Source organism: Maylandia zebra, linkage group LG9 (genome assembly GCF_041146795.1).
Source record: "Maylandia zebra isolate NMK-2024a linkage group LG9, Mzebra_GT3a, whole genome shotgun sequence".
NCBI classification, from domain to species: domain Eukaryota; kingdom Metazoa; phylum Chordata; class Actinopteri; order Cichliformes; family Cichlidae; genus Maylandia; species Maylandia zebra.
In genome coordinates this window covers 339,863-359,176 of record NC_135175.1, presented here as the reverse complement: position 1 = coordinate 359,176, position 19,314 = coordinate 339,863, and the positions used below count along the sequence as shown (strand labels likewise).

Genomic DNA, 19,314 nt, shown 5'->3' with positions numbered 1-19,314 from the left:
GCCTAACATTATACCGGTATTACCGTGAACGGTATAATATGGCCCAGCCCTACGTGAAGGTTCCTGATGGTTAGAGACAAATGCAGTCACATGGCAGGATGCTGTAAACGGACCAAACTTCAGTCAGGAGAACAACTGAGATAATCCATCCACAATACGAGGTTAGTCATTAATATACTGCAACAACATGGGAATAGAGCAGCTGCCAGAGAATTCAACATTAATGAATCAATGGTACAGAAGTGGAGGAAACAAGAAGAATGAGTTTAATAAAGTTTGATTTATCTGACTGCTTTGTTTCGCTTAATGTGCCTTATAATCCCGTGCACCTTATGGTCCGAAAAATGCGTACTGCACACTGCAGTTTAATGTTGCAAAGCAGCTCTTTTTAACTTCAGTGGATATTATACATGGTTATGCTCAGGATATGTCAGCCCATTTCTACTGGAAATGCCTTTTGGTTAAACTTTCAGCAAGGAATTTGCATTTGCACTGTTACATTTTTATAAAGCTTTAATGTACATAAAAACCAGCTTCTTGTTTAAGTGAAAATAAATGGAAGGTTGTCTTTTTGCGCTAGTAATGTTGTGGAGTTGTATTTTGTCTCGCATCAATTATATCGTCGGTTATATCGTTATCGCAAATTTTCAAATATATATCGTGATAAATATTTTTGGCCATATCGCCCTGCTCTACTTGCTAACATATGCACAGTTTTTGACCAAAATAGGTTGATGAGCATGTTTCATAAATCTGACAGCAAGTGTTTGTTTTTTGCACAGGAAAGAAGTGATGTTAGTAAATGAGGGCCGTCGGGCCAAAGTGGACATGGTTTCTTTCCTTTAAAGCTTTTACCACGGTCAGGGTGCTGGTGATGTGTGCAGCACGACCCGGTTACTCGTCTTTGCACGTGGTGCAGTGAAAGAGTTGGAGGTTGGAAGTGCGTGCATGCTCGGATCAGCTGCAGGAAAGGGAAGCATGTCAGACATTTGAAGTGAATGCAAAAGGTGACTGTAATTATTTCATTGTGCATCAGGAGGTGAAAAACATCACACTTCGTTCACAACTGCTTTGGGAAATGTTGATTAGTCCTAAAATGTTTCAAATGTTCCTTATTTATTCATAACCTCAAACTATCAGACTGGAGCTCGATGCTGGAACCTTCACAGCAGTCCCAGTTCCTTATGTGTCCCCTGGGAAAGTTCCTGTTCTGGCTTCAACACATCCACACGCTGCATCATTCCTGACAGGCTTTGCATTCATGCACACAATAAAGGTGTAATAGGTGGAATCACCAAAACTAAATTCCCGTGCAAACGCACGCATGAATCCCGCTTCGTCCAGCTGTCGTAGGGCCAGAATGATGACTTACAGGTAGGCAGTGTGTCACAGTGGGTGTGCACGCCCACAGACTGGCTCCAGACAGCTGTTAGGTGACGGCCGTGACCACGGCGCCATCGCGCTGTTTCAAACAGGAAGAAAACAGCTTTAAATGATACGAGATCTGGTCGACTGGATACGTTTTTGTATGCACTGATCCCGTCCTATAAAATGTGTGTTCAACGCTGTCCTGCATGGTAGCCATGAGTGATGACGGCACCTCCAACATGCTGCCGAGCATGTTCTGTGTGAGTCTGCACTTTTTTTCCTGTGTCTTGTGAGCAGTTTTCCAAAGCAGTGAGACGATTTTCACACTTGTTCTTGGATCGTAGTTTGATGACTTTCAGTCTTTAACTCTGCTGCCATTAAAAGTCCATACAGTTGGATTAAAGCAGCATTCTGTCACAGGACTGTTTGTGCATACCTCTTCTTCACTGCTTCCTGTCTGTGATCAGAGAGCATGCACAGCTAGTACATCCCACCCATCCATCCACAAAACACCCACAGACTGGTCGGCAAACTCACCCTCTGATGTCACTGAGAGGATGACGAGCTGGTCCAGTGTTCTACCAACAGAACCCTAGAACCCTCGAGTGCCACAGACTTTCCCAGGCAGGCTGAGGACTGCGATCACAAACCCATCCTCAGCCAGGACATCCCTAACCTCCAGGGCCAATCTCATCCACCCCAGGGGCCCTGCTCCCCAGCCTCTGCTTCCATTACAGAAGGCAGATCCTCAGTGTTCCTTTCATTGTGTTAAGGTCAGCAGCATCCCACCACCACTGTAAATGGTGTGTGCAGAATACCACCTAAACCACTCCAAGGCTGGCCCAACAGGCTAACCAAGCCCAGTAAGACGGCTCCCTTCACCTTGCACCTTGTTGCAGCTGCAACTCCTTGCAGCAGCCTCAGAGGTGAGGAGCATGGTCCACTCAACGTCCTCAGCCTCCCTCAGAATGCGATTAAAGCAGATAAAGATATCATGGACTGAGATGTTGGCTCTCCCGCTGCACGTTTGGGTACACGTGTCCAACCACAGATCTGATGACACAATTTCTAAATCTGTTATTGACCTGTGACCTAGTGCGTCCTGGTGCCATGTGCCCCTATGAGCACCTCTGTGGTCCAACATCGGTTTGCACGGGTAAAGACTTGCCGTGGAGCCTGGGTCCAGGGTAGGTCCCAGACGGGGTGCACTGGACCCTCCATCTGTTGTGATTCACAGGAGTTAGACGGCTGATTCAGATGAAACCATCAACTACAGCAGGCTGTTTGTTTAGTTGATGGTTTTGAGAAAGTCTGTGAAATAAGAAATATTGGTTCTCTCCCCCAGTTTAAATCCCAACTCAAAACTCATCTGTTCAATCTGCATATTCACTGTGAATCCACTGTTTGTTCATTTTATCTTGTGCTTTTATTTTATTGTTCTTATTCTGCCATTGTTTTACTAAGTGTTTTATCCTATTGTAAAGTGTCCTTGGGTGACTTGAAAGGCGCTCATAAATAAAATTTATTATTATTATTATTATTATTATTATTATTATAAAAGCGGCTGAGGAAGGATCAAAAATCCTGTTTCAGTTGTTTTTATTTATTCATATACGACACAATGAAGTGTGTGTGTGTGTGTGTATATAATGTATTATTATAAGGGCAGCCGACAGCGCTGGAAGTCAAGTCGATAAATGGTAAATGTATTTGTATAGCGCTTCACTCGTCCCTAAGGACCCCAAAGCGCCTTACACATGCAGTCATCCACACATTCACACACTGGTGATGAAGCTACATTGTAGCCACAGCTGACAGAGGCGAGGCTGCCGGACACTGGCGCCACCGGGCCCTCTGACCACCACCAGTAGGCAGTAGGTGAAGTGTCTTGCCCAAGGACACAACGACCGAGACTGTCGGAGCTGGGGCTCGAACCGGCAACCTTCCAATTACAAGACAAACTCCCAACTCTTGAGCCACGATAAATGAATGAATAAAGTTAAATTAAAGGAAAAACAAGTGGAATGTTAAAGTTCTCAGGGGTGTTGAGGTGGGTGTGGTCCCAGCACGGCAGGAGGATTTGTGGATCAGGAAGTCTCTCTTCATTTAAGGCTCTTAAGTTTATGAGTCATCAGGGGCAAAGCAAAAACATAATCACCTAATCAAGTCACCTGGATTTGACCAGATCAAACTCTATGCTAACACTGATTACTGACAACAGTCATGAGGTGGATGTCCAGATGGGGACGCAGACTTCAGTTCTGGATGTGCGTGGCAGGACCATCACTCATATATCCGTCCACTTCCTTTCAGGTCTCCCACTGCTGGTCCAAAGAACAATTGCCAGAACTATCATCCTCCAGGAAAGCATTGGGAAGGGGCGTTTTGGTGAGGTGTGGCGCGGCAAATGGCGCGGCGAGGAGGTGGCTGTCAAGATTTTCTCTTCCCGAGAGGAGCGCTCCTGGTTCCGTGAGGCTGAGATCTACCAGACTGTGATGCTGAGACATGAGAATATCCTGGGCTTCATTGCTGCTGACAACAAAGGTGAGAAACCAGCAGGCAGCGAGTGAATGGTACACAGCACGGGGTCATAGTTCACAGTCAGGAGGACGCAGAGTTTACCACACTGTCTGTCACACACATAAATGTATTCATTCATGTGTCCATTTACCTTTAGTTAAGCAGCTCGACCTGGCCCAGGTAACAGCCAGACAAACATATTAGAAAGTGTATAAAATCCCACATCAAACACACCAAAGTGATCCCTTAAGCAGGTGGTATGCATATACAGTACAATCAGGTCCAAAATTGGTGTTTGTACTTTTGGTGCCCCTGAGCAAGGCACCGTGCCTGCACGCTGCTCCCGGGTGCTGGATTGGTGGCTGCCCACTGCCTCCCTGAGTGGCTTAAATGCAGAAGATTCATTTCCTACAAGTCTAATAAAGTCTACATTGTTATTATTATTGAATATCAGAGCAAGAGGCATTTGTCAGGAAGTGCACCCGTTACCCCTCAGCTGTGGAAGGCTTATGGTCGTCACCCTGCTGAGCGGGCAGGCAGTGCAATAACAGAGTTTAAGGCTACGTTCACACTGCAGGCGAAAGCACATCCAATCCGACTGTTTTGACCCTGTGCGACCCATATCCCATCATGCTATGACAGTGTGAACGGCACAAATCTGACCTGGGTCACTGTCGTATGTGGTGCTGAATCCGATACATATCCGATGTTTCAGAAAGCGACTGCTGTTTGATGATGTCGCATTAAATCCGTCTTTTACGTCACTGACACAAGACGGACGCCAATTATCAGCGCCGGAGAAGACATGGTGAACGCTTCCTGGACATCCGGTGTAGATGTCAGTGAAACTGTTGGGAAGACATTATGAACAAATCTGCAGCTATGCTTTGAAGCAGCGCTCCTCTGAAACAGCAATAAGGATCATTATTAGGCCATAAGCAAAATTGGGAAACGTAAAGTCCGAAGTCTTTACATTAAGGCCATCAGGCAAACATACTGTTGGTCTGGCGTTTGCTGTCACATTTTATTTGTAGTGTGAACAAGCAGACAAAAAAGTCGCATTTGAGCATTAAGACCTGCAGAGTGAACGTAGCTTAAATGTCAGGCTAGTTTGAATTGGTCACGTCTTTATATTGTAAGGTAAAGACCCGACAACTATACAAAGAAAACAGCACAGCTATGAGCAGCACTTTGGTGACAGTGGGGAGGAAAAACTCGCCTTTAACAGGAAGAAACCTCCAGGCTCAGGGAGGGGCGGGGCCATCTGGGGTGAGCGGTTACAGGAAGGACACGCTGAGCCAGACGTTAATAATCACTGATGTTCTTTTTCTTGGTGAATTAATTTTACACTGTAATTGAAATAATTCAGCTGAATTAGAATCTTCTTGCTGTTGATTTCTTTCCTTTATCATCGTTGTTTTCATTGTTTATTCATTTGTCCCTCAGACCCACAGTTTCAGTAACTTGCTACGTGCCTGCACGTCTCTGTCGTGGAAGTTAAGGACGTTAACGAGCACGTCTTCAGGTTTGATGAAGTTAGTGTAACGTTCTCTGCACACGTTCATTCCAGTGAATGCAGACGGGCAGCTTTCACTGGTGTGCAAGAACCTTTAATATTGATTATGAATTTCATAATAATGGTAACACTGGTTCCCCATCAGTGGGGAAAGGTAGCACTGGTCTTTAGTTGTCAGCAATGCTGATCCCCAGCGTTATCACTCATCAGCCGGTGCAGCCCACAGCTGCCCACAGCTGCCCACTCTACAGTGAGCTCTAACTTGAGAGTGAACGCAGATGTTGGCATGTAGAAAGCTGAAGGTCTGATGGATGTAAACCCAGATTTGAATCATTTTCTTTCCACCCTGCACCTCATCCCTGAGTCGGAGACACAAAGGTTAGGGTGTGGTGCGTATCACACACTTCAATCAGCTGCTGGCTGAAACTTCAGCCACTGTGTCAGTACTGAGAGGAGTGTGATAACGATCCATGTTTCTGTGCCCGGCGTGTAGATAATGGAACGTGGACTCAGCTGTGGCTGGTGTCGGACTACCATGAGCACGGATCGCTGTTCGACTACCTGAACCGCTACACGGTCACAGTGGAGGGCATGATCAAACTGTCTCTGTCAACAGCCAGCGGCCTCGCCCACCTTCACATGGAGATCGTTGGCACGCAAGGTGAGAACCTCACGCCTGTATGTATCCAAGGTGAATCGGCGTCTAAATGTTTGAATAGTAAACACAAACGAGCGAGTGTGCCAGCTGTGCTGCTCAGCAGCCTGGAGACATGCTCAGAGGAGGCGTGACAAAAACCTCGTTCAGTAGCTCACATGAGGCGACTGAGGCATGTTTAAATCAGCCTGAGGAAACATGGAGTCTGTCAGATAGAGGCAGGCATGCTGGAGTATAGACATCAGTCTGAGCCGTCGCACACAAAGCCAGTGCTTATTGGTCAGAAATCACCCTTTGTTTTTGTTTTTTTGCCTGTCCCGTTTGGCTCTTTTGCATCAGAATTATTGTCTAAAGGCACAGCCCCGTCCTCCAGGGTATGAAGCAGGTATGGAGGAGATCAAGACTCCAGACATCCAGAGGCCCCCAGAACACAAGAGACCATGGAAGACCAACAGAGGGGCAGCCGCGCCACTGTCCCTTTGTTGTCCAATACTGTCCCGACAGACGTGTATGTGACGCAGCTCGCTGCTGTAGTACACTGCTGTGTGTAATGAAAACTGGCTCACTGTCCTATTGGAAGTTTCTGTTCCTCTCATGTCCCCTGAAGTATATCAAGACAGTTCTGCAGAGCACAGTGGGGGCAGCTCTGTCCTTACAGGTCCCAGGCCGGGTAACTAAACATATCTCAGTGTTGTTTGTGTTTTTGTAATTATGGAACAGGGCGATACTGAGAGGACGGCATTCTGCATCGGATATGCAGTGATGCCCACTGTGGGCAGGCCTCTGAGTAAGGAGCCTAAAGGGATTTTAATTATAGCCCACGTTTGATACCAGTCACATGAGGAGGACAAGCTGAAATGTGATTGGCTGCAGCAGAACAATAGGTTTGAACTGAAAGCACTTCATAGCATATTCATAAAAGGCCCAGTACTCACATTTGTCAGAAGCTGCGTTACATGTGCTTCACAAAATATAATACATGCACTAAAATATTATCAAGTTAGGGAGGAAACGATGGAACGAGTATTTATTGTAAGTTCATGTAAGCGTGGGTGTATGTCTTGGTTAGCTGTGGGCGTGTGCTGATTGTAGCTCTGGGTGTGCAGGGAAGCCAGCTATTGCCCACAGAGACCTGAAGTCCAAGAACATCCTGGTGAAGAAAAACGGGACATGCTGCATCGCTGACCTGGGTCTGGCTGTGCGGCACGACTCCGCCACCGACACCATCGACATCGCTCCGAACCACAGAGTCGGGACCAAAAGGTAACCTTTGACCTTTCACTCTACACCTGTAAAACGTTAGTAACGCAAGAAGATGATGGTTGCAAAGTAGTGGTAGTCCTTTCAGTTTTTCTATTCGTGTGTGTTTTTATAAAACCAGTATCTCTTCTTGATCTCCAGCACTGGTGTCATGAAGCTGCTGTTTGTGTCATTCTAGTACATTACTGCCATCTTGTGGCCACTCAAAGCACTGTGGGTAAACACTGTGGGTAGTCACTGTGGGTAACAGTGCACAGTCTCAGTGGGGACTGTATTTGGTTGTGTTTTTGGACCAAGCGTTGCTCACCAGCCCGTCGTATCCGTCCTCAGGTATATGGCTCCAGAGGTTCTGGACGACTCCATAAACATGAAGCATTTTGAGTCTTTCAAACGAGCTGACATCTACGCCATGGGCCTCGTCTTCTGGGAGATTGCCAGTCGCTGCTCCATGGGAGGTGAGGGTCAAATAAAGTTCATTAGGTGGCAGCAATGAACTGACTAGAGCTAGTTTTTGCAGTATTTACAAGCTGTTTTTCTGTCAGGCATTCACGAGGACTACCAGCTGCCCTACTACGACCTGGTCCAGTCAGATCCATCAGTGGAGGAGATGAGAAGGGTGGTTTGTGAGCAGAAGCTTCGGCCCAACATCCCCAACCGCTGGCAGAGCTGTGAGGTAGGACGAGTCTCACTCACTGGTAGTTATCACCCACTCACTTATCCACACCAAGACCAGTGGGCCCAGTTCATCCAGTGTTACCATCCACATAGATGCGAATGTTGTCATCATCCAGTACGACGATGACGTTACCAAGAGTACCTTCATGCAACTACAGTACTGTCAAAAAGTGTTCTTGTGTTTCGCTTGTTTGTCAAAGATACATGTTTAATATTTCAACACAAAGATAATTAAAGTAACGTGAGAGCAGTTTTGAACTGATAAGATAACAAAGCTATGCTACCTGGCCCTGCAACAGAAGGTTCACGGCTCTGTCAGGTGCAGAAACCAGGCTGTGAATCATTGACTCTGCCTTGACCATCACATGTTTGACGGTTGCTATGATGATCTTTTTATGAAATGCTGTTATTTTGAACATGTAATAGCGTGCAAAGCTTCCAACGAGTTCAACTTCCTCTCAGATCTTGGTAGAATATGTTCCCAAATACTGAGGGATCATCCGGTTGTTTTTGGCAAACGTGAGACCAGCCTTGGTGTTGTCTAAGGAGCTCGTCTGGACTTCTTTAAGCTTCTTCAGTTCCCAGATTTAAGCCCTGTGGGAGTGTCCCCCCAAGAGGTCCGTGGGCCCCCTATTGATCCTCTACCTAATCACATGAGACAAGGTGTGAAAACAGGTGTGGGTCACAATCAGCCGTGAGACCTGGCCCCACCCTATCATGTGATTTCCTGAGGTCAGATGGCCCAGGATGTGAGTGGGTGTTAAGGATCTCAAAACTGGATTATAGATGGCAGACAGTTGGTGTGGTAAGCCCCGCCTCTGTTCAAAGATGGTCGCTCACAGTGCTTCTTTCACTCGTCTTTTAAACCAGTTCCTCTTAGAACTGAAGAAGCTTCTCGGATGAAACGTCTTCGAGGAAACAAGTCCAGATGCTTTTCTTTCCGAGCTCGACTACGACGAGCTGGATGACTGACAACCTTCACGCAGGCTTTTGTGTTCTTTTTGGTCGTCAGTGCTTTTGACCTTAGAGCTCTGCCATGTTTTCTCCTTCTTATTGTTCTGGACTGATCTGTATATCAGCTCTGTTCTCCTGTACCTGAGCTTGGGAACAGCTGAATCCGATGAGTGGGATGGATGAGGGACTGTGTGTGTTGAGGTGAACATATCAGGTGGTGTTTCCAGCAGAGTACATGCAAAGGCAAGCCGTACAGATTAGAAGAGTCTGCTGGGAAGTTTCTGATTTACTGAGGGAAGAAAAAGACATTTCAGAGCGAGACTGGCTCAGACAGCCATAGAAAGCTGTAGCGTTGAGCAAACGAAGAGTAGTTTCAGCTGTGTACGACACGTTGCCATGGCTAACACTGACACAGCTATTCACACCTGTGGGCGACCAGTGTCAGAGTCAGGGGAACTTTATTAATCCCAGAGGGAAGCTGGGGTAACCTAACCCCGCCAGCTCCATGTGTTTGGAGGCCGGATTTGAACGAATACCTTTGGGACATGAAGGTGACAGTGAAGTGCAACCTCTATAGAAGAACAAAAAGCATCATTGGTTTGAACATGGCGCCCTGCAGCAAGTATGCAGACTGCACACTTATGTGTGCGTTGAGTTGATGAGGCTGATTGTGTGCTCTTCCTCCTGCAGGCCTTACGGGTGATGGCAAAGATCATGAGGGAGTGCTGGTACGCCAACGGAGCTGCACGACTCACTGCTCTGCGAATCAAGAAAACGCTGTCTCAGCTCAGCCAACAGGAGGGGATCAAGATGTAGAAACAACTACCACGCCCACACACACACACACACGCCCACGCACACGCCCACACACACGCCCACACACACGCCCACACACACCCACACACACGCCCACACACACACACACGCCCACACACACACACACGCCCACAAACACACACACGCCCACACACACCCACACACACACACACACACGCCCACACACGCCCACACACACACACACACGCCCACACACACGCCCACACACGCCCACACACACACACACACACACACCTACACACGCCCACACACACGCCCACACACACACACACCTACACACGCCCACACACACACGCGCACACACACGCACACGCACGCACACGCACACACACACACACACACACACGCCCACACACACACACACACACACACACGCCCACACACACGCCCACACACACACACGCCCACACACACACACACACACACACACACACGCCCACACACACACACGCCCACACACACACACGCCCACACACACACACACACACGCCCACACACACACACACGCCCACACACACACACGCCCACACACACACACGCCCACACACACGCCCACACACACACACGCCCACACACACGCCCACACACGCCCACACACACACACACACACGCCCACACACACACACGCCCACACACACACACGCCCACACACACACACACACACGCCCACACACACACACACGCCCACACACGCCCACACACACGCCCACACACACACACGCCCACACACACACACACACACGCCCACACACACACACGCCCACACACACGCCCACACACGCACACGCCCACACACACACACACTATGACTTTCATCCATAGCATTATTATCTTTATGATTCACTGATTGCCCCTCCTGTTTGTTCTGAAGGGAAGTGATACGTTTCCTCTGTCACCTCATTTCGTTCATGGACTGACTAATCAGGACTTAAACTGAGAATGTGTGTGTGGGCTAACACACACACACATGAACGGCTGATTGGATGGATCAGATGAAGGATGGCTGGAAGGAAGAAGCCTTCACTCATTGTTCCTTTTTTCTTTCATCGTATGAAGTGTATCCGTGCCTCCATCGCGCATCTCCTCCACAAACAGACACACACAGTCCCGAGCTGGTCAGGGTCTGTGAAACCAGAGCGACAGCTGGAAGTGACCCGGACGCCTCTGAGTCACAGCCCCACATCTGTACATCAACATTGTGCTCTGACGCTTCAGTTCAAGAATCCATTTAAAAATAAGACTTTTCTGTGGAACAGCTTGTTCTGTTAACATGTTCGCTCACACACCCAGCCTACAGTGCTGTGCAAAAGTTTTGAGCCAAGCCCATTCCTCTCTGTTTCCCTTAGAACATGAGAAACGTGTGCAGACACTGACGTTCTAATTCTAATAGGCTTAAAGGCAGGAGGTTGATATTTGGCCAATCAGAATGAAGACTAACAGCTGTGGCTGAGGCCCAAACAGATGGACGGTCAGTGTTGTGCTCTTTCCCTACACAGCGATGACATTTTGAACCAAAACCTTCACGTTTTCATCAGACCTGCTGCTGCTGATTCTTCAGCTCCCTCCTTGTGTAGTTTGGCATCCCTCAGCTTTGTCTCTCGGTTTATGTAAGAATGGCTCTTTGACTCCGCCCATCCACTGACACCATTTCTGACCACTGGCCAACCATAGATGTAGCAGCGGGAGAGCCAGAAGGATCTCGTCAGGTCTTTGCTCCAATAATTATCGTCTGCTGTAGATTGTAACCCTGCCAGTGTGTGCTTTGTCCTGATTTCCTCACATTGTTAAGGACACCACACACTAATCACCTTCATAGTGCAGAAATACACTTTCATGCCTCTTTGAATTTGTTCCTAGACTCTATTGAACACACCAGAGTGTTTTATAAAAACCAAGTGCCTAAAGAAATGACGTAACCTTAGTTTAAAGGATCGTTGTTAAGGTGCCTGTTGTGCACAGAGACAGCGCCGGTTCATCCTTTGAGTTAGGTTTTAATGCATGAAGGATTCACGTCGGTGTTTAGTGGCCCAACAAACAAACAAACAAACAGATTCCTTTGAAAATGGTCACAGTGGATAGAAAAGCCCACATTGACCTTCAGAGAGCTGCTACACTTTAAAAGTCAAACCTAAACAGTGTAGTGGAGACTTTTGCACAGCACTGTACATTTTGAATGTATATTTGAATGTACCTTTGAACACGGGCCACGTGCGTTTGGTTTGCAGCAGGTTTGGGATCACAGTGAGGACAGCATTGATAGGAACACTCTCATTTGTAGCTTGTACAGATTTCTCTATGTAGACGCTGCATTGGAGCTGGCGCCATGCGTCATATCCAGCCGCCATGTTGCTCAGCAGGTCAGACTGCTGGCTCTCATTTAAAAAGAAAAACAAGTGAGAACCACAGAACAAGGCTCCACCAGGGAATACTTTACTGCTATTAGCAGGATGTCACAATTCACATTTTAATTAATGTAAAATATCAGAACGATGTGGATATTTGTCAGCAGAGAACTGCACAAAGCAACTGCACAACTGTAATGTTTACTTCAATAACAGGAGTATCTTTGTTACTATGAATAATGTGAGTATTTTCGCAGCGAGTGCCCTGAGTACAGTTCAAAGACAAGCTGTGGCTTTCTGAACAACACGGCAGCTGTAATGACGCATGGCTGCTGTGGGCAGCTCTGTGGAGCTGAGTGGGTGCTGCCACCAGAAGCAGGACCAGCGTCTGCCGTGAGCATTCCCGTTTTCCTCGCTCCTCTTGTGTTACAGTAGCTCTGGGGACTGAACCGGCTCGTCGACCCGCTCTCTGATTTATGCATCACCTTTATACTTTCTGCTGTTCGAGCTGCTCCGCTCATTCAGTGTGGTTTTCAAAAAGCAAAGCGGACGTGGCGAAGTCATTCATTTCTGGCAAACATGCTGCAACATATGCAATATACAGTAGATAAATGTGTCTATTTTCTATACTGTGCTCTGCTAAACCACAAACGGCAAGAACAACAACCAACAGCTGCCACCATGCCTTCCAAGCCAGTCGTTACTGGAAAGTGCCGTGCTTCAAAGCCACCGTGTCCTGTGTTGGCTGTCGTGGGTTTTTGCGGATGCAGCTTTGTGTGGTGTGCGTCAGAGGAGGCTTGGCAGAGACCCCACTGAGCAGCAAGCTCATCCTATGCATACCCGCGATACAGTGAGGATAGGAAGAGGAGACGCACACCGGACGCCGCTGCGCCCACGGCCCAACCGACACACTGGTGCCATACCATCAGACCTCCCCTGGAACACCTCGCCACCTCAACGAGAACTTCTCATACAGCTCATCCTCTGGAGCTCCAGCACCGTAGACTGTTTGCAGACAGAGCTCTCTCGAAAAGAACCATAAAGACTCGTAAGCATTAACGATGTCGCTCTCTAAGTGTAAACTCGGACTCTCCGATGTTCTGTTTCTGTGTTGACGACGACAGCATGAATCAAACGATGAACATTCTTTCTCTGTAGGATATTTAACAAAAAAGCAGTGAGGTGCATTCATTTAAATATAGCAAATGCATATTTACTAAGCCATAGGTTTTTCAGGTTGCATATTATTATTATGATTTTCTTTTTTGTCTTTTCTACTAGAATGTACATTTACAAAAACATGAGATGATCAAAATCAAACCGACAATTTTGTCATTTCAGCTTAGCAAGCCTTAAGGGACCAACACGTAAGAGTCAGGATATGCTCTTCATTCTGTGTGTCGTTTTTTAAAAATCGATAAATCTATTATACACATATATAATGAATGCTTTGATGGAGTAAGTGTCATTATTCTATGTAAAGGATATATAGATGTATATATCGCACCTGACGTTCCAGGTGTGTTTGTCCTGTTGCCAAATTGCCATGACATCAAACACACAGGTCCAGAACTGGGTACTTTGACTGGGACGTCTGCCACACCGTGATTTGCACAAAGACACCACAGAGTCTGTTTGTTGTTCAGCAATAAGTGCACTTCTGTACTGCTGTGGTGTTTATCTGTAAGTCGGCTGTCAGCGAATCAGTCTGTCTTCGTGGTTTCTTCTCCTTTTATCCATTTATAATGTATCGTTGTGCTGCTGCTTAATTGGCCAGCTCGCTTTCCAGGTCGAGGCGAGAGCTGCCGTTGGATGTGAATATCCATCTGTTGCCTGAATCATTGTGTGCTATGTTGCTCTAACGCAAACTCGCTCCGAGCGAGTCCTCTGCTTCTCTGTGCTGATCGGTTAACACGGAGGTCCGTTTATTATTTTAAGGAAGGGGCAGCTGAGGTTGGGACTTGTTCTTTGTTGTCAAAGCGTAAAAACTGCATCACTGAAAAGCCGTCATTATGGGACCTTTCAGTTGGCTCTGAAATCCTCAGTGTACACAACATTTTCAGGTAAAATCAAGACAAAAAGCTCCAGTTGGCTGAAGCTAAATATCATTTCACCAGCTTCTGAAGCCTACACAACATTCTCACAACCTGCTGCTGGCTTTTTACAGTTCTGCCTCTGTCATCATAGAAACATAAGACAAAAGAAAGATTGGCCCCTGCCATAGCCTCTATCTGCTGGAGGAAAACAAAACGAGGTGACAGGCTGGTTAAATGTTGCATGTCTGCAAAAGTTGTTGAACTAGCAGGCTTGTCGAGGAGGTTAGGGCGTCACGTGTCCAAGCTGTTTACGCTCCACGGTGTAGGTTGGAGGTTTGCTGGTAGAGGTCTGGGAAAGAGATTACATCCCTTTAAGCTCTGCACAGGTGGGCCTTTAGGTTGGACTGGGAGCACGTGGAATGTGTGCCATCCACAACAAAAGCTCAGTGAACAGCTCTCCTTATATGCCTTTAATAGGTCAATCTTCATTTTGTCTTAAAGTCACCAGCAGCCTTGTACCTTCTCTTTTCCAATCCCAACATAAGTGTATAAAGATGTTTACCCAGCATTTTTCTCTCTTGAACAGAACCACTTCGGTCTGTTGAGCCTGTCTTGGCTTTTCTTGTTCCACGTTCTCGAACTGATCCAACAGCTACAACGGCCACGCTTCACTGCAGCGGTTTCAGTGGCTTAACAGCTCTGTACCGAGTAGAGCAACTCACACTCACCCCTGCTTGTTTTTCAGTTTATTTCTTTGTGAACTAACACGTTAAGGCTGGAGTAGGAGTCAAATAAAGCATTCGGCTTGACGCAGTGATTGGGGAAAAGAGCTCGCACTTGATGACAGTGCCTCCTCTGGTCTCTTAAGGCAGTGCAGAAGATGATCTCAGTGAAGGTGAAAATCTAGGCACTAAATTCTTTCATCAATACTAAAGTGGGCATGTTTATCAGATTGTGTTGATTGGACCAGACACGTTCCATCAGACACTTCATTTCAAATACACAACTTTTCTTAATGTACAAGTATATTTGATTTTCACGGTGGACATTTTAATGCATGGTTTAACTCTGATGTCCAGTGGCTACCTTTTGGGAAGCTGTTGGGTTTCTCCTTATAACATTTCTAGGCTTGACCTGGAGGATCATCTTACTGCTGTGATGATCACACTAGGCCCATAAGCTGTCCTGGTGTTTGGTCATGAAACTTGGATTTTTAAATATTTGTAATTTCTTTTCATTCATCCATCTGTTCCCTTTTACTAACCTTAGCAGGGTTGCAGGGGTGCTGGAACGTATCCCAGCTATCATAGGGCGAGAGTCGAGGTGCAGGTCACAGGGAGAGATAGCTAACACACCTGTGGGCAATTTAGATTCACCAATGAACCCATTAAATACATGACACTGGACAGTGGGAAGAAGCCGGAGAAAGGATGTAAACTTCATTCGTTTTTAGTTTTGTACGTGCTTGCTTGAAGAAGAATGAGTTTAAAACAGTAGAATTTGGAAACAACCACAGGTACAGTCAAATGCTCTTCAGTATTCTCCTTATAGGAACACTTTGAATGGTGTGCAGAACCCATTTAGTTTGCAGAGGCCTGCTTAATGACGAACACAATTCTGCACCAAGAGAGTTTAATACAATTCATTTTGTCCTCGGTGCTAGCGTCTGAGGGTTCTTAGACATAAGCAGCTCCTTCTGGAGACTAAAAAGGGCTTTTTTGTTCCCTAACACCAGTCACAAAATTCAGGAGATCTCCCAGTTGATTTTAGGTGACCATATTACTTATGAAACCTCCGTGACCATTCTGAAATTGAAGGCGCTCTTGGTCGGTCATTGTTCTTACAGTTGTGCAACCATGTAGAGCAGGGGTGTCAAACTCAAATACACAGTGAGCCAAAATTCAAAACTGGAACAAAGTCGCGGGCTAACATTTATTGAAAAAAAAATCTTCAGATTCTCAGATATAAGAATGAATCTCTTCTTATAGACTCAAACAAGTTTTGCTGAAAAACTGAATATGGAACAAGCAAAGCTTAATACTAAACAATATATATATTAGCTGTATAATACCAGTAGGCCAGCTCTAATAGTAATTTGGTATGGCTTCGCGGGCCAAATGTAATTAGGCTGCGGGCCAAATTTGGCCCGCGGGCCAGAGTTTGACACGTATGATTCGTCCCCATACCCGAATCATCAAAGCGTCCTTGTGGTTGGCTGACCGTGAAAAGATGGCGTACTGTCGGTCAAAGCTCCATCAGCACTACAGCTGTGTTACGTGATCGATGCTTTTTGGACCGTGGCCTTCATCACGGTGATGTTTTCTGGAAAGCAATGGGAGTAAACAAGTCCTTTCCCTTTAACACAGTCTGACAGCAAAATGGGTCATCGCTGCTTTGGTCCTCATCACCATTGCAGCCTAGCTAAATATGGAGCTTTGTAAAGTGTGATTAACTTTGCAGAAGTGTCTGTTCTAACCCAGTCCATGGTCTTTCATCAACATTATTGAACTGTTTGTTGCCTAAAACTAACCAAAGAGCTGGAGGAGGTGACCGTGGACCATGTCCCATCTTACACTGCTGCCCTGCAATCTGGCTAAATCCAACCAAAAGTATATGTTTAGTTAAAAAGCCCCAAAATAACCGGAATAAAAAGTCTGAATCGATGTTGGATGCCCAGTGTTAAAGTCCGGGCCACCACACCTCCAGCCTTCAGACTTTGTAGCTCTTTGTCTAAACGGGCACTTGACTTTAACACGAGCCGATACGAAAGGACAAAACTAAAACTCACATTGCTATGAGACTGTGTTGTTTCCTTCATACTTTTAAGTAAGAAGTGTTTGTTTAGTTATTTGGATCATCAACCATGTTTCAAACTGTTAGCAAGAAAACCTGTACCTCATTTTGGAGACTCGCGTTCTGCTTTCTCTCTTTGTAGCTCTCAGTTAAATGGGGAGAGGTGCGCTGTGACGTATAGCCATGCAATCTCAAACCTCACTCCACCGGTCAGTAGCAGCATGGCTCAGCTGTTTGGTGACTCAGACCCATTAAAGCAGCACCGTAGAATATTCCACGTTTTACTTCGTGTACACGTCAGGCCTGTTTTCCTGCTTTGTGCGGATTGATGGATGGCCACAACAGGGAGGTGTCGTGAACTATGCCAGCAGCTTCAAACCATGCACTGACAGCTACAGCTGCGAATGTATCAGTCATCTCAGAGTCAACATCCCAACCCGAGCACAACCTGCATATCTCAGCCCAAACTTGTGTCTGCAATCGTGCAGATATCGCCCGTCTCCTTCTCTCAATATGCAAAGCCGGGCTCGGTGGCGTCTGCCCACAGAGTCCCGTTGGATCACACATGTTCAGAGACCTACCTATGCTAGCAGCATCTATACACTGTGACCGCATTAGGGTGACGTGCTCCTCTCCTGAGTGCCCTCCATCATCTCACAGACCAGAGGAAGGCGGTGTGGGTCACTAAAGGGCTCTGCCTCTGCTTGGAACAAACCTTTTCCAACCTGGTTTAATACTGCAGCGTGGCCTCTTTGGCAGCAAAGGTAGTAGAAAGCTTTAACATGTTTTATTTGGTGCCTAAGTTTGACTTTTGCTTTTGACCTGCAACGACGAGACTGCATGTGTCTGCATAACCCGCTTCATAGATGTCATCCAAAAGCTGAACGTGATCTGTAAAAAGCATCCAGTAATTAAAGTGTTTAAAAAGGACACTTAATCAAAAAGAAAATACCTCTTTGAAAGACCAATGTATTTTTACCTCACTGTATATATTCCTGATTTGTTTACTCCGACTTTGCAATTGATCTGTTTTTGTTTCTATGAAATGCTTAAAGATTGGTTTCTTCTTTTTCATGGTACTTTTCTGTCACATGGCGCTGTAATGTGTTAGTGTTGTGAGCGAGCAGTATACTCTCCTTCCTCTGTTACCGTGCTCTGTGTGTGACCTGTCGCTTGTGTTCTGCGTGAACTGTATAGTCGATGCGCTTTACAAATGTCCACGCCCTCTTCTCTGGTTACAAATGCCTTGTTCAGTATGGTTTTGTTTTTTTGTTGAACAAAGGAGGGGGAAAAAAGTGGAAGTGGGACGCTGGAAGAGTGGGGTGAGACTGTTGAGCAGAAACCCCTGAACTGTGGAGGTCACCTCAAAACTCTCTGGATTTCTAGATGTATGTTATAATCTTGAAATGTTTATATAGTGTGGAGAGATGAATGAGAGGTCAGCATAGAGCTAGAGGATAGACACATGTTAACTTCTAACGTAGCTGGAGTAGAAAGTGGTGTGAATAAAGGAACCCTGTTTCACTCTCACGTTTGTGTTTGTCAGCTTTATTTGAATGCTGCACACTCGGCGCTCTAACAGCACGTGGAACACATCGTTTAAAGAGCGCGATCATGATTATGTCTAAATGCATGCTCGACCATCCAGGCGAGGACATCCCCAAAGGTTGATCCTGTTCATGTGGACATAGCGTGACTTCTTCAGTCTCAGCTGACTGCAGGTTTCCCCAACCATATAAACAGCACCTCTGCACAATGACTGCAACCAGCAGCACTGAATGGGCTGGGAGGTCAGTTTGCAGTCAGCTGAGCCTGAAGAAGTCACGCTACGTCCAGATGAACACAATCAACCTTTGCAGTACATAATGACTGCTCCCCCCACAGTTTTTCACATAGTGTAATACAGTATTGAGCCAGAGCCACAAAGCCAGACATACTTACACTTTTTACAATTAGTAATCTCAGTCAGTAGTTTTTTTAGACCTTTTAAAGTTTTTCTTCTTTGTGTTTTTAGTGTAATCATTTTCAGAGAAATCAGACCCATTGCTAATTCGAGCACCTAACTCTTTAAGTCATCTTTAGGTGATTCTCAAAGAGCTGTTAGTAGACACAATGGATGAAACTGAACAACACAGGAAGGCTGAGCCCCTAAAACTCCATAATGAAAACAGTGTCATGGAAATTTGAAGCTGTAAGAGACTGAAATGTATGGATTTGTCTTTGAGCGGACTAACTGGTAATTCCCCCACACTATCAAACACTGTGGCTTTGACATCGAAACACCTGGACGCTACGAACCATCTAGTCAAAAGAGCACTATTTCAGTATCATGGGTCACGAATGCTTGGATATAAAAAC

The 19,314-nt window shown here is 46.2% G+C and overlaps 1 protein-coding gene across 1 annotated transcript in view; it reads left to right on the top strand.

Moving 5' to 3' along the window:
* Nucleotides 1-18,486, top strand: part of tgfbr1b (transforming growth factor, beta receptor 1 b) — a 41,905-nt gene extending 23,419 nt beyond the window's left edge. The window contains exons 4-9 of the mRNA XM_004572066.6: nucleotides 3,682-3,912; nucleotides 5,898-6,065; nucleotides 7,166-7,322; nucleotides 7,650-7,774; nucleotides 7,862-7,992; nucleotides 9,639-18,486. Of these exons, the coding sequence (XP_004572123.3) occupies nucleotides 3,682-3,912; nucleotides 5,898-6,065; nucleotides 7,166-7,322; nucleotides 7,650-7,774; nucleotides 7,862-7,992; nucleotides 9,639-9,764 (938 nt within the window). The 3' untranslated portion in view covers nucleotides 9,765-18,486. The remainder of the gene's footprint in view (nucleotides 1-3,681; nucleotides 3,913-5,897; nucleotides 6,066-7,165; nucleotides 7,323-7,649; nucleotides 7,775-7,861; nucleotides 7,993-9,638) is intronic.
* Nucleotides 18,487-19,314: the final 828 nt, after the last annotated feature.